We start from the raw sequence: 23,487 nt of genomic DNA on the forward strand, positions 1-23,487 counted from the left end.
CTTTGAAATAAACAAACTTCCTTACTAAAAAGAAATCAAAAATTGTCCATTCTACCAGACTGTGACCTATTAATCCAGCAGCTGAATTTAAATTAACTCTCAGAAATAATAGAATACCTCTTGCTATTCAAAATAAATAAATTATGTTTGCCGAATTTTGACAGTTTTATTCCCGAATTTGACTTTTCCTTGTCTGGCTCCTTTACTGTCATACCCTTTCCTTCTTCCCAGAGATTTTCCTTATAAAATTTATTGTGTACGTTCCCTTAAGTCTGGAAATGAGGAAAGGAAAAACTTTATCCTTTAACATTTTGAAATCTGGGTATCATATCAGATTCCAAAAGACTACATGTTATCTTGCTATACCCAGTGCTTTACACTATGTGTGTTAGTTACTCCTTGTATCCTCTCCTTAGGGAGTATACAAGCAGTGATAGCACATGTCCATTGTCCCCCCCCCCACAAATACTTCTAATCTCCAAATTTAAATGTATTTTTTCTTGTTTCTTTTTAATTAGGAGAGTCAGCTATGATTATGAACTGACTGAGTTCTAGTATTTTTTCACCAATCGTATTCCTCTGATCATAATTTCAGCATTAGGTGCTACTACACACACACACACATTTAAATTGTTTAGTAGTATTTTTATTATTACTATAGAGTAATGTTAGATTCTTTTTATTAAATTTCTATGACATATCTTGAGGATGCAGATTATTTGCCATAACTGAAATTTTCATTTTTGTATTACAATTACATAATGTAAAATAATTTTTGTGGCCATTAAACTAAACTAGAACTTTATCATACAATACTAAGAACCAGTTACCTTTTTTTAAAAAAACAGAGGGTTTTTTTTTTTTTTTTTTTTTTGGTTAATTGTATTTAAGCATCTCATAGCCATCTGCAGGTAGTAAATTTGCTTGTAGAGGACCTGCTATTTTTTGTCAAAGTTTATTATTATAGTTTATTTTGTTTGTTTTTATGTATTTAGTATACATTACTCTTTGATAACAAACTCAAAATTGTTTTATACTTTGTAAAATATAATTTTATCACTATATCATATTTTTATTTCATATTGATTGTAACACATGGTTTTATGAGCTTTTGATTGTAAAATTCATGGTGTATTCTTAAAATTCCTTTTCAAGAACTCTGAATGTTCTCAGTGATTGATACTCCACATTCAGAACATCTGGAAATAGTGGTTCAACTGTATTTCAGGAACTTTATAAACTTATCTCTTGGAGACTTTCAAATTCAAATTTAAGTCCATTTCTGTGTTCCATTTCCAAATTGCATAATATTTTGTTATTATCTCTCTCTCTATCTATCTATTTATATATATATTATATTCAATATGGGAAAGTTCGTGAAACAAATTACAGGGCATAGTGAAAAATTAAAAGTTCTGTTCCTGAGGCACTTCATGTGCTTTCTCATTTCAATTGTAAAATACTGTAAATATTCTCCAGAATGCCTTTTCTTTTTGCTAACACTACTGCTTTCTTCTCAAAAGGCTTTTATCTTGTCAAACCTTTTTCTGTTAGAAGGCAGGAATATGTAAAACATAAAATGTGAAACAAAATTATTAAACTTAGTTGGAATCAACTGGCAATAAATTTTCAGATTCATAAATTTTAATTAAAATGCCACATGTGATGTTACTTTTTCCCTGCAGTATCCTTGCACTGCAACATCTGTAGCCTGATTGTTGTTCGGGATTAACACAATGACTTTTTAGTTATAAATAAGATGAAAGTGAAGACTCATTGCTTTTCTTGCTTACTGTAGCCAGAATGAACCCTATATCTTGCTTCACCTTCCTCATCGTCAAAAATATACACTACATATATGGAAACTGTGGGGAATATTTAGCATCCCTAATACTGCATCAGTTTTAATCAGAAGTATGTTTTTGAATAATTGTTCCTTAACAAATTAAAATGGTGTTTTAACTAGCAAATCAGTTGCGATTTTTGCACCAATCCTAAGAAAGTGTCTTTTCAGCCATGACTCGAGCATGATTTGAGTTTCATCCCCCCCAAATGCAAGATCACATATAAACAAAAAGGTTTAATAATATTTGGTTTAATATATAACCAAAAAGTTATTTAAAGCCTACAGTTGAACTAATTTAATTATGCAGAAAATGAAAACATTTTACTGGTATGGCATTGCTACATATAAATAAAATATAGGTACTATAATAATATAAATGTGCAATAAGTTAAATATTGTTACTTCCTGCTGATTTTATCTATGTTTCCTTTCTGCTGTTGAAGAAATTTGCCAACCTTGGTCTGATGAGTTGTTCAGCATAAGTTTTTTAAGTAACATTAATAGAAATAAAATAATAATTATTGAAGGTAATAAAAATTACTGCAATCCACATACGTGTACCTTCTCTGTATGAAGCTTGTTCTATTCCGTACTGCTGCATAACAACTGAGTATTAAAAATGGACACCTTCATAACGATATTTCGTCATAAAGCCATTGGCAGTTTTATACAGGTAAGCTATTGTTCGTACAGTTCTTCTTCACAAAGATGCTTGTACCCTTACAAAATCCAGTTTTTAACGTGAAGATCAGCATTTCATGTTATATCTACCTGAATTTCAGGGTTGATATTGAACTATGGTTTTTATTCTAATTAATAAACATACCCACTAAAAAAAATTAAAAAAAAAAAAATTAGCTTGCATAATAGTTGCAAGATACAAAAGTGCTGGCATGTATATAAATTATTTATTAGCTGCTTTCTTAAAGCTAAAAGGTGTTGTTCATCAATGTTTAGGCATTTTTTAAGCTACAAGTCCCTTGTGAAGTCTTCTTTGATAAATAGTGTTAGACCTCGTAAACATGCTAAGTATTTTTATTAGGTGCTTCTGTTATGCAGTAGTTCCATGAAATAGATATTGGTAGTGTCCATTTTTTAGTGGATACTATCAACATTTGTTTTCATGTTAGCAAAGTCACTATAATGAGTACTATCAACATCTGTTTTATCCCTTTCACGACCAAACCGTCCCACATGGCGGTTCATTCATACCACCACAACAGTCTCAAAATGGACAAGATTGCAATTGTTTTCTTCCCTCCCGCTAAGGTATGCAGTAGCAGGTGCAGTTTCCCCAAATGCATTGTATCAGTTTACTGAAGACAGATTGTCCTAAGAGGTTTATTTGTGGTTTCTTTAGGTTGCACGTAAAATTTCATTGTTGATTCTTTTTTGGTACAGTGTGCATTTAAAGATTATATTTATTTTTAATCAATTTATTCCTTCATATGAAAATAATGGAAGTAAACAAAATCTCAGTCGTGATCATAACAAAGCCAGAGAGGCTTGGTGGGCTGACCTTCAAAATAGGTTTATAAAGAATGGCATCAAAGGCTAATGGAATCTTTCATAGAAAGTAGAAAAGATGTCATTCGAAATTTTCACACCTATTTCTGCATTAACGGATGAGGAGGGGAGGAAATTGCTGTGAAACTGGAAAAGTATTTCAGGTGGTTTGGTAGTTTAAGGATACAGGTTAGCGAAGGCTTTGGATTTGAAAGAGTTATAGTATCTCATACAATGATTTTCCCAAGAGTAAGGAAACAAGTTTTTTCAAAATGTTGAAATTTAAATCTTACTTTAAAAATAAGAGTGCTAGTTGGTTATCTGGTGTCCACTGATACATTGCCTGACGCACCACCTGCGAGTCTGGTTTTTGCAAGTGTTGAGTAACTCTACATATTGTTCCAGAATCTGTTGCAAAGATGAGATTTCTTTTCCTGTTAATGGTCGCTTTTGGAGGCAGGTAAGAATGGGGATGTCCTTTTTTTTTTTTTTTTTTTAATTTTATTTTAATATCAGCTTTGATCTTGAAACCAAACTCCACATGCATATAGTGGAATGTGCATGGGAATAAGCAAAACAGAGAAATAAGTACATAACCACTTGTCTTCTTACTTATCCATCTGAAGCCCATATGAAGACAGAAACAAGCTGCAGAAAGTAACGTTTTGTTTGGTGCATATTCCAACTTAACAGTACTTGTTAAACCAGACTGTATTGCTATCAGGAAAGTGTTTGTGGTATATTGGTTATCAGATAGCGGACAACCAAGAAGTACCATAATAAATATAGTGTTTAAATATATATATATATATATTCTGTAAACATAATTATATGGCATTTTTGATGTATTGAGAAGGGTGGCAAACATGGGATAGCACTTGATGGCAGAAAAAGGATTTGCTGTGTCATTATTTTAATGTTAATAAATCTAATTTTCATGCATATATTTAAACTTTAATTCTGTGATATTTTTCTGCATAAACTGACCAATTCTTCAAGATGTTCTGTATTAAATTTTAATTCCATTACAATAATGCTTTTAAGATATCCTGTATAATTGTTATAAACATTTTATATCAGATTTTTTTTTCTTTCAGAATTCCAAGAATGGTTGCAAAATGTTATAGATTATTATACTAACCTAAGTGATGCTGAAAGGAATATGACCATTGATTACTTAATTTCTTGTAGTGGGTCTTCTCAGCTGTGCCATTTACATGCAAAAACTGCCTTGCTTTTACACAGAGACTTCCTTAAACTTTTACCTGCAGAACTCAGAGAACATCTTCTTTCTTATCTCGATGGAAAATCATTATTGATTTGCTGTTGTGTTAGCAAAACTTGGAACGAAATAATATCCTCATCTTCAAGGGTATGGCAACAAGCCTGTCAGCGTTCTGGTCTGATTATTAACAAGGATTTAGATAATGCTGATGCACACTTTTGGAAATCATTTTTTTTGAGAATGACTAAAAGGCAGCACCAAATGAAAACATACAAGTCTTTCACAACTACAACATATGACAGAAATTTACGACGAGTTACTGCTGTTTATTATTACAAAGAAAAAGTGGCAACAGGTAAAACAGTGCTTGTTTTCTCTTACACTGTTATAGAAATACGATTGCTTTTTAAATAGAATTATGTTATTTACATTGTGATTAGATGCAAAATCTATTTTGCTCAACAATTCAATTTTTTTTTTTCTTTTTCAACTTTTTGTTTTGAAAACCTGTGCTAAGCTATGTGCATAATATGATATCACCAGATTTTTTCCCTTTTCATTAATCCAATAAAGGAAGTTGTAAGTTTCAAATGGCATTATATGTAATACTTCATAAGAACACCATCCCTAGTATATGGAGGGAAGAATCCTGTCTGCCTTTTGTCTGATACAGTACAAAGTCCGAGATCCGGAAGTCCAATATCTGGAATGATCTAAAATCCGGACTTCAAATACGCATTCGCATTTGATTCTCACCCCTAGCACATAATAAAACATGTGGAAAGTCCTGATTCTTAATTTCACTTTGACACTAAATAAAATATCTTGTTATTGAAGAAACGATCATTTTAGCATAAATTTGTATGATCAACAATTTGGTTCCGTAGGTGTGTATCTGCTTGGCATACATATCTTGGCATATCTGCTTGTCAGACAAAAGTATGATGTTACGAGTGTGTTATTACATCATACTTATCCATAACTGGCCCTAATCACGCTGCTTGGGGATAGTTTCACTGTAGATGGGATAATGTGCAAGTACTGCTTTTATATATATATAGTGATTTGCATGAGTGGAGAAAATTATTTTAAATGGTATAGTTTTTTAACTATTAGCTTTAAATCTCTAATTATCTTCATCATCATGCTAATTCCAAGTATGATCTTGAAAAAAAAAATCCAAAACAGTTTTAATACTTATATTGTATTATAAACTGAATATGCAGATATTGTGAACTCAAAATAAAATACAGATATTGTGAACTGAAAATACAGATATTGTAAACTGAAAATACTATTTCTATATCAAATTTTATAATTTGTCATTTAACAAAATCTCAGTTCCTGTTTTTATTTTATTCCTTATTAAGTTGTTGCATAAAAAATGGCTAAGCCACACATGCTACTGGATGGGTGATTTCTTTGGTGCAGCAGTTAATAACTGTCATATACAATCAAAACATGCAATTATTTTATTTATTTTATTTATTTATTTTTTTTTTTTAATTTACTGCAGTGAATTTCCTGATTTGGGATTTGCAAGATATAAAAAAGTGTTTATCTTATTTCTTCAAGAAAGAGATGGTCTTTGCAAAGAAATATTGTTTTCAAATAACCTCCTCTTAAAATAAAAATTTAAGCTGAAATGACTATACTGTCTTAGATTATGTTGCAAAGAAAAAGGCATCTGAACACAAATGGAGTTTGTTGGTTCATGCACTTCATTTGTTACTGCCATGCAATTCATTTACTCATGCCATCAGGTGATAACATCTATTGATTTTTGTAAACCAAAGCTTGCTTCAAATAAATTATAATGGTTTAGTGGAATAATTATATAACAGAGGCATGTGCCACTTCCTTATTATTTCATCTTAGTGTTAAAATTAATGGATGATACAAAATTTTGGAAATTGATGAAAATTTATTCACAAAAAAAAGAAAATTAACTTAAAGCTGTCGTCTTCACCCACAGTTAGCTTTTGGAGTATTTTTTAAAGAAATTTAAGAAAATCTGATGTGTACACCACATGACTTCCTTGTATGGAATATTAAATAATACGCATTTTTTCTTGCATTTTATTTAAACTTATTGGATTGAATTAAACCTACTTCGCCAACAGCGCATAAACCACAATAGAATAAATGCATTCTTTAAAATTCACTTTGTTTACCATAGCAACACTCTGGCGCTAGGTTCACTTAACACTATTATATTTCATTCATATTACAACTCAGAATGCGCAAAATGTATATCATTTAAAGAATTATCTAATCGTTGCCACATGTTCTATTCAAATACTATAATAAAGCTAGAACTATGTATAAAAGAAATTAAGCAAACAAAACAAAAAAGAAACAGTTTTTCACAGACGATTGAGTATTTCTCATTTAATTAATTCAGTTCTCACTTCGCGAGAAGGCAAAAATACGTAAAACTCAAAATATCTATATTAAAAATTATGAAGTAAATCTCAAATGCTTATTTCCTCGAAAAAATTCCAGAAAGAATTAAGCATGATTTAATTGGCAATAATAAATGAATGCGTTATCTTTGTTGATGCGAAGCTAAGTTTCTCTAGATTGGCAACAAATCCACTAGTCTCCTGTTTCAAATGTAAACATCAGTGACCGCCATTAAAAACAGGCTTAGTGGCAATTAAACAACTTTAAAATTGCTGATAATTCTAAAAATATTGCACACAGATTTACCAAAGGCATAAAATCCTTAACCGGAAGATAAAAACAACATAATTCAATCATTTTTAAAGCAAAAAATGTACAATTTACAAACATATAAGAGTAAAGAAACTGAGCCGGGTAACAGAGTGGTGCACATCTACAACAAAATACGAGGTGCACATCTACAACAAAATACAAGGTGCACATCTACATGTTATAGCAGTCCTATATACAAAATTTCAACGTTCTGATGCTACTCGTTTTTGAGTTATGTAAGATACGTACGTACATACGTTCGTACAGACGCCACGAAAAATTCTCTTCAGAATTAATTTTAAAGCAGTTTTATAATTTTTTTGAGGGAAAAGAGCCTTTTAGTGTGTGCTTTTATCAGTGTGTACTTTTATCAGCGTGGGCTTATATCTGTGGGCTTTTATCAGTGTGGGCTTTTATCAATGTGCGCTTTCATCGCTGTGGGCATTTGTCGTGGGCAATTATCATAGTGGGTTTTTGTCGCGTGCGCTTTCGTCCAGTGGGCTTTTGTCTGGGAACCGAGCCATAGGCACAGGAGAAAGAAATATGACACTGGAAATGTGTGATGAATTTAAAAGAAAAATAAACAAAAAACTGAAAATGTTTTTATTATTATATTTTTATAGCACTTTTCCTGTAGAATTTACTTTCTATTTTTGAAAGAAATGCAAATTATTAAAGTTTATTATGAATTCAACTAATATTGCATAAGAATTCATACCTATATGTTTAAAGATGAATACATATATCTAAATATTATAAGGAAACTGTAAAAGCAAGAGAAAATGAAAATCATGATTTTTTTCTTATGCTTCATATTTATTTTTCATTTATCTGACTTCTTATTTCATTTATTTATTTTTTTAGCATCTGACAGCAAGATTATTCAAATCTGGGACTGTGGAAAAGACTTATGTATACTAACTATTAGAACAGATGCTAGCATTGCTTCAATTAAATTTGATGATACTATCATCGTTGCCTCATCATATCTTGGACATATGGTATGCTGGGATGCTGTTTCAGGACAGCGCTTGTCAGAATATATGCGTCACAGTGGTGCTGTGTTTACTTTTGATTATTCACAAGATTTGAATGTTGTTATTAGTGGATCTGCAGATTGCAGAATAAAAATTTGGGCTTTATCAAATGGTTATTTGTATAAAACTTTAACTGATCATTCTTCCTGGGTTCTAAAAGTTATGTTAATGCCATATCCTGCAGAAAAAGGTAGTAAACAGCATGATAGACATTTGTTATTTAGTATGGACAAAGCTACCATAGTTGTGAGATTGATGAGTTTTGTTTCAGCTACAATAACACCAGAAGGCGTGTACATGACAACTTTATATTCAATTCTGCTAGGACGTGTAGATGATGATTCATTATTTACTCCTGGTCTTCATTTCGATGGAGAATTTCTGTATTTTCCAAAAGAATCTCTTGATAATCGTGGCTCTGCTATTTTGTGCAAGTGGGATGTGAAGCATAAATGTATGGTTTCAGAATTAGATCTCAATTTAAAAGTAAAAGCTTTGCTGGGAGTTGGAAAGAAGTACATTGTAATCCTCACACCCTGGCAAGGCAAGACAGAACCTAATTTTATTGTCATGGATAAGGAGACAAAAGAAAAAGTAGCTTTCTGGAATATGCCTCCTTCTAAGTAAGAAACTTTATTCTATTTTTGTAATAATTTTAGAGCACTCAATAATATATAAGGCGTGTCCACAAAGTATGTTTCATTTTGTAAAAGAAAAAAACTACAAATATTTTTAACTAGTTTTATTTTTATATGAAAGTTCACTTTTTGGCGTATTTTTCTACATAGTTTTCAATGATGTTGAGACATTTGTAGATAAGTGTTGTCATTTTGAGAGCGATCTCCAAAGTGATAATTTATGTGGTGGAACAAATAATAGTCAGATGGAAGTCTAGGCTTTAGGGGAGATGATCAAACTGCTGTCAACTGAATTCTTCAGTTTGAATGGCAGCAGCTGCATGGGACTGAGCGTTATTATAAAGCAAAATAATTCCTTGCCTAAAGTTCCTTTCCTTTTGTATTAAATTGTGTGCCGAAGTTGTTTTTAGAGTCTCTCAGTATTTAGCAGCATCAACGGTTTCATCTCTAGGAAGAAATTCAACAAGCAAAATCTCTTTCATATTCCCAAGCATGATGTATATATTTTTTTTTTTTTTTTTTTTTTTTTTGTCATTGATGTTTTGAATTTTTGCCTTTTGTTAGATCCTGTGTGTCTCTACTCTGTTAACTGTTGCTTTGATTTTGGAGTTACATGATAAACCCCAAGTTTCACACCAGTCCTTATAATTGGCATAAAAATGCTGCTCTATCTTCACTGTATCCTTGAAGAAACCTCAAAGCACTGCCAGGTTTCTTGGATTTGTACATCTTTAAGCATTTTTGGTAACCAACAGACATACATCTTACAGTAACCTAAGTAACAAGAAACAGTTTCATGCAAAACGTTTCTTGAAGTTTTAGGGAGTATTGAAGTCCATCAGAAACTGTTGACAATGTAAAGCATGTGTTTGGTGTCGACGTAGAGAACTCTGCGAAGCTACTGGCTAAGATCTGTACATTGGCAGTCTCGGCCACAGGGGTATATAATTTTTGAACTTGGTGGTTCCAGAACCCCTGAGGGAAGACCGTCTCTACGGTTGGACCAAAGGGGGGAAAGGCTATAGGCCACTGGGCAGGTGGTATCTTTAGTGGCCTGGTACCGAGATTCGAGTAAAGCCACAGTATTGGTAGAGGAGAGGTAGTGGCCAGTCCACTGCGATTCTGGTATTCCATGTCAAACCTTCTGCCTGGTGGACTGCCCGTGTAGTACTGGCAGAAGCGCAACCGGCTGGTAGAGCGGCCAAGATTATAGGACCACACCTCATGGTGGTCTCAGTTTGCGGGGAGTGGTGACCCCCTTTGACCTGTTTAGCCGTGAGGAGCGAGAGCATCTTTTCTAATCCGTCACCCATAAGTGTGGGCCGGTGCGGCGATGTATCGTTACAGTTTAAGCTCTTTGTGGGCACTTTAGTCTGATGACCACCTCCCGCCTAATACAGAGGCATTTAGGGGTTCAGACCCGGTAGTACGGTCGGAAAGCAGACTGTGGAACTGGTAAATTTAAATGATCATTCTACTTGGCTAACCTGAGTGCCAAAACAAAAAAACAAAGGTCGTCTTTCATCATACACATTTTTTAGTTCTTCACTGAATGTTCTAATCCCCTTCTCATTGTACTATTGTACTATCACTCTTTGCAATTTCATTATAAATCTGTGTAATTTGTTGCTAAATTTCAGCCAACTTTATGTTCCTTGCATTTAAAAAACAGATTATAGACCAAATCTCATAATTGGTGAGTTCTTCAATTTTCTTTAACTTTTTTAATGATCACAACTAGCTGAAAACACAACACAGATTGGATGAGTATAATATCAGCAGAAGGCAAGGCACAAGGAAGACTTATGTGCATATTCTGAGTGCTATCAGTAACGCTGCAGTGGCACACGAACAAAACGGAATTTACTTCTTGGACATGCCTCATTCTGTCAAAGATAAGAGTCAATTTAAAGAAAATATTTCTTTTAAATTTCATTTTGTATATTTTTGAAACAGAATAGCAATTTCACTTTACATTTTTAATAATTGGGAAACTAAATGTTTTATGAAGTTTAACGTGACATCTTTGATGATATTTATTATTATTAAAAGTGTAAGATTTGCTAATATATTCTAAATAATTTCATGAGGAATTATTTTCTTCGTCATACTAACCAGTACAGAATTACATTCATAATAATTAAAGAGTATTTTTACTGACCTTTATTACTTTTTATTTAATATGTGTTTTAAGTAGAATTTCAGTATTTCTTATCCTTTTTCTAAACAACCTGAGGCATGTTGACATCCTTCTGAGATTGTCTTCTACAAAAAAGATAAAAATTGGCTGTCAGTTAATGAGGCTTAAGATCTTTCACTATATTCCATGTTATAAAAATATGTTGTTCATCAACATAATGAAGTGAACCCACTTAATAATTTATACGTACTTTTTAGCTGGTGTCCGCCGAAAACATTGCCGACAAAAACGTCGTGGAGAAAACAATGCAAGGTGAAAATATTGTGGTACAAAACATCATGGGAGAAAAGAAAGCAAAGAAAAACATTGTAGTTCTAAAACATCGTGGTCGAAAAGAAAGCCGTTAAAAAACTCAGTTTAAAAACATTATGGTAAAAAAGTAATGTACCTACAAGTCATCGCATAACGATAACATCACACACAAGTTTTAAAAGTTGTAATTCCATATTCGCATAATGATTTGGGAGTGCAAGAAGGAAACAGGGGTATTTTCACTTCTACATTTCATATATTTGAATGAACTAATAGAATTTTGCTGAAGTAAGAAGAAAGCTTAAGTATTTAAAAATTGAAAATGAGCAGAAAATTTATGCAACTTATAACACTTAATAGAATTTTAAATTTACATAGTTAATCCACCTCTTGCAGTTATTTATCTTCCTTTTCCTAAACATTTTTAGGTTGTAATATTCATGAAAAATTATCAGTAAAAATTTATAAAAAGAGATTAATCTATTAATGATATTTCCTAATTATGCAAATTTAAAATTCTTTTAAGTGCTATAAGTTGCATTAATTTTCTATTAATTTCCAATTTTGAAATGTTTAAGTTTCCTTTTTACTTTTTCAGCAAAAATCTATTAGTTCATTCAAACATATGAAATATAGAAGTAAAAATATCCCTCCTTCCTTCTTGCATTCCCGAATCCATGTGTACAATGTTATCGACATGCGATGGTTTGTAGGTTCTTTATTTTTTACCATGATGTTTTTAAATTGTGAAGTTTTTCAAACCGCTTTATTTTCCACCATGATATTTTGTAACATGATGTTTTAGCACTGCGATGTTTTCCGTTTGCTTTCTTCCACTATGTTTTGTACCACGATGTTTTCACTTTGCATTGTTTTTGGCTGTAACCTTTTTTAGCTACATTTTTGTAATAAGTGTTATTTTATATAGAACCATCACAAAGTTCTATGGTTTTTTATGATAAATGAAGCAGTATAAAAACGTAAGAAAATGTCATTGAATCAGATAGCATATTTTGTTTTATGACTTTCTGCCATCTCTGACAACTGGAATCTTTTTTTTAAAAAAAAAAAACATTAGATTTATTCATAAAGAAGTTATTGAGGCACTGTTTGATAACCTTCGTGAAGTTAGTCTAGGATGGTTCAGAGAATTTTGAACTAATCTAAAGAGAGGAAAAATCCAAGGTGGCAAGTTGTGATAAATAATGTGAGTGACACAAAACATCCTAGCCATACTCAGTAAATCTTTGCTTCACATTCATCAAAATGTTGGGCTGAACATAGTCATAATGGAAGACAAATGCTTCGATGAGTGATCAGTTCTGCATTCTTTACTTTGATCTTTGCTTTTAAAAGTGTAAGATTTTCTAATATATTCCCATTTGGGAATGGTAGTTTTCTGAATTTATTGTCCAATTTAGTGGCAACAGTTTGTAATACAGTCAAAAGTCTTTAATCCAGACTCGTCAGGACTTCGGCGATTCCGGATGATCGGTTTTTCAGGATTATATATCATCAATTTAAATCTGGTAAGATGGCATGCAGAAATTATAAAATTAAAAATATGAAACTGTAATTTATGAAATAAAGAGCAATTATGATCTAAAGGGTATCAAAATTTACAAAAAAAAATCTTAATACTTATTTGTTTACTTTATTAAACATTTCTTTCAACGCGCGCGTGCGTAAAGCATACATTACGCTTAGTCGAAATTAGAAAATTGCAACCAGAAAACTATTTGATGTGTATTCGTGATATTTATAATGACGGGGAATTTGATTTAAATCATATCAAAGACAGAGTACATCAAGATGAAATACTATATTTAGTAAGGAATTATAAGTTAAATAAAATAAAAACGTCTGCCCTGAAGATAAAAATAGTGCCAACACCTTCTTAAACACAAGCCTCCCTACTGAAGGCTCGTAGTTTAGTGACATCACAAACTGTTGGCCTTCTCAATGGGGTGCGAAAAATCGCCCCTAAACCAAGGCCATCTAGACGGCATTAGCAAGTTAGGGGAAATTCGTCCTTGGTCATGAGAAGGCGCGTGAACCATGTCGCCTTAATTTGATATTGATATATTTTTTTTCGATTTCAATCATGCCTTTAAAGTGCTGTGTGCCATTATTCCAACAAAATTATTGTGACGGTTCTAAAGTATGAGTATATAGATTTCCTAAGCAACAAGATATATTACATAGATGATTAAAATCGATACCGCGAGAAAATTTTACCATTTCGAAGCATTTTCGGGTAAGTTAAGCCTAACTTGAAATTTAAATTTATTAAGGTATTTGCTTCTACATTTGAAAGAATGGATACATTAATATTAAGGAATTTCATTTTTATAGAATACATTGTGTATAATATTGTGTAATTACGTATCGATTAGTATAATTATGTATCGAATTGTATGGTTAATAATTATGTATCGAATTGCATGTTAAATATTCCCTTACTTTTTAAAATGTCCAATTTTTTACTTTTTGATTAATTTTATAACTTGGAACTTTTAACTTCATATGTATATGGCAGCAAATGAAATTATTTAGCTTAATATTTAATATATTTTGGTTTTAAAAGTTTTTCTAAAGAAACTGTGAAGGCAATAAATATACTTATGGTTTTTTAAATTGTAATATAAAGCGCACAGTTTTGCGTAAAACAAGAAATAATTTAAATTTCTAATGCATGAAAATTCAAATATTATTAAAATTTATGTCACTAAGAATCCTTTCCCCCCCTTCTCGAGTGGGAGACAAACACACATACTAGAAATCCTACTTTTATTACTTTAAAATTAGTAATTAGGTAATTACAGTAATCTGAGTGAGCTTTCATCATGTCTAAAAAATGTTAAGATACCTGATGATTTAACAGTTGTGATTAAAGAAAAAAATCTATTTTTTCTCCAGATAAGCACAGAATTTGCTCCTTTTATATCTGTATCAGTCGTTATCCATAATGATCTGCCTGTGGAAGCATATTTTAGAGATATTCCATTAACAAAAATAAGTAACCATGAATTCCCTTTAAAAATTAATGATGTGTATAATCTCTGTTCATTGCTTAAAGAAGTTGCAAAAATTAAAGGTGATAATAATGAAAGAAGCTTTAAAATTTTATTATTCGTAACTCAAGGCCTTCGGGAATTAGAAAAAATGCCCCTGAACATAAAAAGAAAGAAGTTCAGTTTATATTTGAGCAGCTGACATTACTCGTTTTGCATAAAAATAATAATAGGTATAGTTCTGATCTGTTAATATTATCAAGTTTGATGTTTTCAATTTCTCCACATTGCTACAAATTTTTAAGAAACAGTGCATATGTTACTTTGCCACATCCTTCTACATTGAAACGATTGTATTCTGAATATAATGTGTATCCTAAAGTGGAGCAAACTCCTGAAAATTTTCTGAATTATGCTAAGGAAAAAATCCGCTTTTTAGACGAAAACGATAATATGTCACTTTAATGGTTGATGAAATTCACATTAAGCCATTCTTAGATTTCAAAGGTGAAAATATAATAGGAATGTAGCAAAATATAATTGTGAAAACGCTGCTAATTCTGCTTGTGTTTTTATGCTGCAGAGTATTAGATCTTCATATAAGGATGTTATAAGTATTGTCGCAGTAAAATCATTATCAGCACAATTTTTGCATGGATATATTGTGAAAATAATAAAAGGTTTAGAAAATTTAGGTTTTTCGTGTAATATGTGTGCTTATAAATCTATCCTGCTAAAATTTAAAAACTTCTAATATCCTTAAAAATATTTTCCACACATCCTTCTTATATATTTTTTACGCAGTTAAGTGACTTGAATATTATTAGTATGGAGGGAGATTCCAACATTACCTTACTGTTACTTACCAAACGTCAACCAGTACCTTAAAGCATCATTTTAACTGTAAACATACAATATAAGGTCATAGAAAAATTAATAATATATAATATGTTTTGTGCAAAGGAAAATGTTTCCAATATTATATCCGCGAATGAATTGAAAATATATATTTCAATATATATAAAATAAAAAACGAAAAATAATATGTATCTACATCATTAGAAAATACCCTCCTGTTAGTAAAGCTTTAAAAACATATATACTTTAAAGGCAGATAGTAGGTGACCAACAGCGATTGTCAGCCGCCAGTTTGTGACTTCACGATCTCGTAGTTGGGCTTCTGTTTAAGAAGGTGTTGATAGTGCTGACAGATCAACTTCCAGTTCATAGCGTGCCACGATGTCTCCCCCCCTGCAGAGCAGCGTGAAATTGATAAACAGATTTCGGAATGGTTAGAGAAACAAAGGATATGCTTTTATTAATTTTTTGTAGCAATTCCTCTTTTTGTTTGATGGACATCGAAACATGCTTTCGCTTTGTAGATCATTTGGCAGCTCCAGAATGGGAAATTCTTTTTGACATAATCGAAAGTTCAAGCTTACTTTTATAAAATTGCTCTAACAGTCTGCAAAAAAATAATAAGCCGGATCCTATTCGAAGATTAAGGAACAACGCAATCTGCAACATTAACTGAAATAGATAATTAGATAATTTTAGCTTAGCTTATACCGTCTGTTATACATAAAACGTGCATGCGTAAACGTATTATGCGCCTGCGTAAACGCATATGCACATGCGTAAAGGTGTTACGCGCATGCGCAAATGCATTATGCATTTACGCATGTGCAGAAAGTTTGTAGCTTTGAAGTCCAGATTATGGACGTCCGGATTAAAGACTTTTGACTGTATACAGTTTCTTTTTATCCCCACCATACATAAAGTGCTATATTTTTAGGATGCAGTGTTACTAAAGGAAATTCATTTGGCTTACCCTATGAAGTTTTCCTTGTAATGTTACAGTATTGTATCCAGCCATTTCAAAAAAAGAGCTTCTTTTATTTCCTTTCACATGCTGAAATTCAAGCAAACACATTCTGGTCTCTTAAAATATAGAGTCCCATGCATCGAAGTGGCTTATCACCGAGTCTTCAAATGATAATATATTATACTTTATAGAATATTTAGTCTGTCTGATAGTTCCTAAATTGTATAATGCAGATTTTAAGAGGTAATTTCTTTTAATATGTCCCTGTTTACAGGGTTGGTCATCTAGAGCATGCACCATCTTCGAGGCTTAAATTTTCATACTGGAAACTTCTCAAACTGCTTTCAGACTTTATTATTATATACAACATAAATTTTAAGATTAGTTTGACCACTACTTTTAAAGAATAAATAAAGGATATGATGAAAATGAAGCTTTGGGTTGCATTCGAAAAAAAATTTATGCCCCAACATGTATTGGAATTATGCAGCATAATCAGAAAAGACTGTCTACATATTTGCTTTGATCAAGGTCAATATTTACGTTTTGTAATTTTCACATTACAATCAAAAGTCGTTAATTCGGACACCCATAATCCGGAATGATCTATAATCCGGACCTCAAAGCTACAAACTTTCTGCGCATGCGTCGCGTTGACGTCGCGTAAGACCTTTACGGCTGCGAATATGCTTGTGCGCGTGCACAAAATACGTTTACGAGTGCGCTTTTAATGTATAACGGACGGTATAAGCTAAGCTAAAATTATCTAATTATCTATTTCAGTTAATGTTGCAGATTGCCTTGTTCCTTAATCTTCGAATTGGATCTGGCTTATTATTTTTTGCAGACTGTTAGAGCAATTTTATAAAAGTAAGCTTGAACTTTCAATTATGTCAAATAGAATTTCTGATATATATTTATTAATATGTAAAGCATCTACAAAGCGAAAGTATATTTCGAAGTTCGTTAAACAAAAAGTGGAATTGCTGCAAAAAATGGATAAAGGCATATCCTTTGTTTATCTAAACTTTAACGTTTGTTTATCTTTAATGCCGCGGCGCGCAATGAACTGGAAGTTGATCTGTCAGCACTATCCTCATATTCAGGGCAGATGTTTTTATTTTATTTGGCTTATAATTTCTTACTAAATGTAGATTTCATCTCGATGTACTCCGTCTTTGATATGATTTAAATCAAATTCCTCGTCATTATAATTCGCTTCCGATAGCGAAGAAAGTGACAGAGGTTATTGAAAACGAACAAATTTCAATTGACAAATTAGTCAGTAGACACAGCAATTATAGGACTTGAAGAGCGGAACTTTGTAACTAAACAAGAAATTATGTCTGTTTATAGAATTAAAGAGAATGTATTATCACATAAAAAACGAAGCAACTTAAACAAGTTACATTGAAAGAAATGTTGAATAAAGTAAACAAATAAATATTAAGCTTTTTTTTTTTTTTTTTTTTTTTTTTTTTTGGGTAAATTTTGATACCCTTTAGATCATAATTGTTCTTTATTTAATAAATTACGGTTTCATATTTTTAATTTTATAATTTCTGCATGCCATCTTACCAGATTTAATTACACTTCTTTTAGTATATCAACATTAAATTAAAGTACTTTTCATAGTTAAATTTTAATTATGCAAAAGTTGGATTAAGAGGGTTAATTTTATTTAATAGTAAATATTTGATTTTAGCAGTTGGCAGCTGAAGATTTTAAATTTGTTTAATTTTAATAGAGAAGAGAAACCATGTTTTGAAAATAAATTTTGACATATAATTTAAATTTTTTTACTCAACAAATAATTTAAGATACTTAGTATAATTAAAATTTTAACTCATTTAAAAATTATTTTCATGACTTTATGTGTAACATGGCATAGAAATTTGAGTTAAATCAAAGACCATTATAAAAATTCAGCTGTATGCAGCTGTCTGTAAATTATTGAGTTTTGAAATTTTTCTGCATAGCATCAAATGTTATCGGTAAAACTTTTGTTACAAAGTATAAAATGTCTAATGTGTCAGCTTTAGATATTATTGATTTTTTATCAAGCAAAACATCTTCACTTACAGCATCAAAAACTTATTCATTACGCATTACAAAATATGCAGTCAGAATTCTAGAATTTACAAATCAAAACATTTTATCAATATTAATGCCCACCAGTGGCCGAGTGGTAAAGACGCTGAACACTGGTAGTTCGGTCTGAGGTTTGAATCTCTGGCTGGCTGCATGGGCGTTTTCGTGGTTTTCCCCGTGTGTAACGTGTATACGAGCCAGTTTCCCTTAGAAAGTCCTCCACGAAAGGCATCCTTTCCTTTAAGCAGATAGCCCTCGTGTGCTTTGCCACATCTGATTAATCCAATCTGGGTCATGGTCATGCTTTCAAACATGCTGAGCAGTTTTAGACGCATTATTACTTTATCACCCTTCTTGTAATTACTTATTTTTTGAAGCAAAGGTAAGTACCAAAAATTAAAAATAATTATCAATACCAAGCAATGGTTCACTAGGAAAAAAAAAAAAAAATTCCCTAAATACTGGAACTTTTAATAATGGAGCCTTGGACCTGTAAACTGGAGTGAACCTACAAAGTGATGTTTATATTTATTTGTCACTATTATGCAATATGGAAAAAGTATACATATTGTTGCATAGGAATATATCTATATATATACAGAGAATAAATTTTATCAAAGTGATAATGACAGTTTTAATGAAAGTAGTCTTGAATCTGATGAAGAATTTTATAATGATCCTTTAAGTGATAAAGGGGAATTTTGAAATGAAAATGATGAAGAATATATCGAATTAGAAAGTGATAATGATAGTGAAATTATTCCAAGACGTACAAGACCTTATCAAGCAATGATAATGAATCTTCTCTTGAAAAATTAGATGAGTGGATTTGGGAAGAAAAAGAAAATGTACCTGATATAAAATGGTTTTCTGAAGTACCTGGAATAAATACTTTGTGTCTATGAAGGCTAGGTGATAACCCTAAAGCTTTACATTTTTTAAATGAAGTTCTAAATCAAGATTTTTGGAATATGATAGAAGAGACAAACAGGTATGTCAGACAAATCATAGAAAAAGAAGATCTGGGGAAAAAAAAAAAAAAAAAAAGAAATGAAAGGTGGTTTTCTTGTAAATTCTGCTGAAATAAAAGCATATATTGCTTTGTGTATCTTGATGTTTCAAGTAAAGAAAGCAGAGTTGGCAATGTATTGGTAAAAAAGGCAAATTATAAGTACTCCAGTTTTCCTTCTTTTTTACAAGCACACAAAGTAATATTTTTACCCAGTTTAATTCCTTCTTTTTTTTTTTTTTTTTTTTTATATATATATATTTAGACCTTCAACTCCAGACTGTTCTCAGCTATGCCTGGGTGAGAAAGCATGGTTGGATGGTTTAGATGGAAAAAATGATCAGGGAGTTCTACTTACAGCAGCAATAGATGATAATTGTGTTTATATATTAAAATGGACTGCAAGATATGATGATATTACCTAATTCATATCTTTATAGCTTACATATTTTTGTACATTTCATATTTAAAGGGTTTATCCCTTAACTATATCTCATGATATTGCTATTGCATATTTTGCTATTAGATAAGCACATCTGAACTGCAAAATCTTTTACAGCTGTTATATATACTTAAGTCTATTGATTGTCTATACTGTGTATTATAAAAAAAGATTGTTATGTATAGTAATGTGTTAAATCCTAAATTTTTTTATGAAGCCATATTTCTGGTGCTGTTGACTATATTGATTTTGTAACATTTATCTAGTCGCCCAACTATGACCTTAAAGTCTAGTAGTATTTTCTTGTGTCATATTTGTATTTTCCATTCCATGCTGTCATTCCATTGTCATATCTTTCCATCTGTTTATTCAGTTTTATTTTTCCTCTGTAATGTCTGCAATAAATCATTTACAATATTTAAGTCATTTTTACCAACTTAACCACCTAACAAAATTATTTCACTTGTATTTAAAATATTTATATATTTGTGGAGTTTTGCAAAAATTTACAAATTTATGCATTTGTTATTTTTGCAAAAATATTGTATTATGTATGATTTTTCAGAAAACTAAGCTTATTTTTTATCTAATTTCAGAGCACTAGTCTTTTGTGGCATGTTTTTGTACCACAGTTTTTATATTATGAATTTACCTTGTACAAATAGACATATAAAACATATATTCTCATTAATCTGAGTCCCCCCCCCTTATTTTTTCTGTGAATTTTCACTGTTTCAATTTTTATTTGTGCTGCTATATTTCACTTGAATTAATCTCTTGATGTCTTAAGTTTTTAGAAATTATATAATTATTTAGTTTTTTTTTTTCTATTTTTCTAATAATAATGTAAATTTGAAGGACATCTGGAAAAAAAAAAAAAAAAAGAAAAAGAAAGAAATGAAAGGTGGTTTCTTGTAAATTCTGATGAAATAAAAGCATATATTGCTTTGTGTATCTTGATGTTTCAAGTAAAGAGAGCAGAGTTGGCAATGTATTGGTAAAAAAGGCAAATTATAAGTACTCCAGTTTTCCTTCTTTATTCAGTATTCCTTTCATGTATTTAATAGTTGCTTCTTGTTAAAAATTATAGTCATTTTAACATTTGTATATATTTTTTATCTTGTGTGATATGATTGCCATATGAAAAAAAAAATGTTTCAAGTTTTCACTGCTTTGCAGTTGCTAATACTGTTTATTGTTACTTTTGACTTAATGTTGCTTTCAGTTTTGAAGCATCATTTAGTTTCTTCTATTTTTTACTAATAAACAAGAATGTTCATAATTGAATTACTGTATTATGAATATATATCTTTGCACATTTGTCATAAAATGTATTTATGCAATATTTTAGTTTTTTTGCAAACAATTGTTTGTGCATCATTTGATTTTTTTTAAACGTTATATTAAGCGTTACTTTGCTGTATTTTATTTTAAAATGTCTTTGTTCTGAATATTTGTCTAAAAAGTCCATACTTTTTTGTTTAAGGAGGATGGCAGCTACATTTATCAAATTTTTTATTAATTCATTATTGAAATTAATAATTTTTTATATGTTTTCTTTCTTGTCTTCTTTCCTGTGTTTTTGTACAAAGCATAGATATATTTTGTAGTTAATTAATGTTTGCATTTATCTTACATGTATTTTTTAGCATATTGTAGCAGTGCAATAAATTTCTTTTTATGTTATTTTTGTCCGGATATCTCTTTTGATTCTAGATCTAACATTTGAAGGAAGTAAATCTGCTCTTCCATTATGAAATAACTTTGAGGAAATATACACTTAATGATGTAATGAATGCATAAAATTACGCTAGGGGTTAGAGACACCAGCAAATTCCACAGTTGTAAATTTGAGTATAATTTTTGCTTGTTTAAACACTTAACTATTAGTTACTTGGTGTTGCCCTTACGAATAATGTAATCAATCGATTAACACTTTATTTTGCATGCTTATGTGTACTGTATTTGCATAACAAAAATAAGCTAAATTTGTATTTAAAAATGAAAAGATTTATATATTACTATCAAAGCAGTGATAGTATAATTGTTTTATAATAGTAAGATAAATATAATTGATCTAGTTGTTTTGCAGTAAGCTAGCCTTATGTGTAATGAATCATCTCACTTATTATAAAATTTACAGTATTGCATTTATGAAAATTACCTACAGCATATATGAAACAGTTTGACTTTTTTCTACTCCTTGGTAGCAAATTCTGCTTTCCTAGGTGCACTTTGTATGGGACTTATTATATTTAAGGTTTGCCATGTTTACATGTTGAAAAGTAACCACAAGGTATGGAAGATCATGTTCTATTGCTATGCTAAATGGTTTGACAAATTGTTCAGGCAGAGCTAAACCATATTGTATAGTATTTTAAGCAGATATTCAAAACTCCTGAACTAATAACTGGAGATGGCTATGAAATTATTGATATCACAGTGTATAATGCAGATATGATTTATCTTTATATTTCTATCTCTCTGCTGAGTGATACCCTGTAATGTGTAGAAATGTTTGTGTTTACGAACATATACTTTTTATAACAGATTTATTTCGTGGTAGTTTGTAATAAAATAGACTAGTGTATACATACATTAATATATATATATATTTGTGAAATTCAAATTACTGTATATTTGTGAATAATTTAAAATTGGATGGAGAAATTCTCTGTGTAAAGAAGACATGCACAGTTCAAACTGTGCATTGAATTGCAGTAAAGTTCTGGTTTAAAAATGGTTTTTGCTCATGGAAAAGTTTTTAAAACTAAGATATTCATTTGTGGGTTATGAAATCACAATATTTGTGTAGGAATCAAGCTCCAACAAAGCACCAAGATGGCACAACCTACACCTATGATAGGAACCCTACAGGTAAAACACATTTCACTTGGTTTTAGAAATCTGAGAGAAGCTGTCTAACAGAATGCTCATGAAGAAGCTACAGCAAGACACTGATGGTGCGTAGACTATCAGACCTTGAATGATCAAAAGCAACCATATGTAGGTGGTCAGCTGTTATCATTTACCTGTGCATGAGAAGGTGACTACACTGGGACAAACGCTGTGATTCTTCTTTACGCGATCCATCTTTACAAACTCATCCCATTTTTCTTTTCTTTTGTGAATCAGGAAATAAAACCTGACACTCGTAACCAGTAGGTGAGATTTCTGTTTTATTATAATACATCATCCTCACAACTTTGGGGGCTTGAAGCCGGTGAACTTCAAAATAAGGTATTGTGAAAAAAAAATTTTTTTTTTTCCTTTCTTCCTTCAAAATAATGCCCATCTGTTTCGTTTTTAAAATGAGTTTCTTAAATAATTCAAACAAGAGTGATTTAAAATTAATCACTGAAAAATTGGAAAGAATATTCCAGAAATGCTAAAAAAGCTGATGTTAGAAAAATAATTGAAAATTCGGATGTCTTCAAAACGAACATTGAATTTGTTTATGGCATCGTCAAATCGATTGCTCAGTATCGGACGCTTAAAGCAAGTAATGAACACTATGTGTTAAGAAATCGAACACCTCAAGTTAAAGCAGATTGAACTAGAAAATTTTAAAACACAATCATTATCTGGTGATAGAAGAAATGTACAGACTAGTGTTGAAAATTTAATAAAAAGTATTAAAATGCTTACAATGCCAGTTCCTGAGCAGCCAGAGGCATAGCATTT

General features: G+C 31.0%; 1 protein-coding gene across 2 annotated transcripts in view; it reads left to right on the forward strand.

Moving 5' to 3' along the window:
* LOC146998373 (F-box/WD repeat-containing protein 2-like) overlaps nt 1-20,701 on the forward strand; it is a 34,908-nt gene extending 14,207 nt beyond the window's left edge. For both annotated transcript variants that reach the window (XM_085810537.1, XM_085810538.1), the window contains exons 2-4: nt 4,450-4,932; nt 8,160-8,955; nt 19,627-20,701. In XM_085810537.1, coding sequence (XP_085666663.1) covers nt 4,450-4,932; nt 8,160-8,955; nt 19,627-19,786 — 1,439 coding nt within the window. In that variant the 3' untranslated portion in view covers nt 19,787-20,701. The remainder of the gene's footprint in view (nt 1-4,449; nt 4,933-8,159; nt 8,956-19,626) is intronic.
* Nucleotides 20,702-23,487: the final 2,786 nt, after the last annotated feature.

The sequence above is a fragment of the Stegodyphus dumicola genome, chromosome 2 (genome assembly GCF_044657685.1).
Source record: "Stegodyphus dumicola isolate Sdum_Otavi_A_Nest chromosome 2, ASM4465768v1".
NCBI lineage: Eukaryota > Metazoa > Arthropoda > Arachnida > Araneae > Eresidae > Stegodyphus > Stegodyphus dumicola.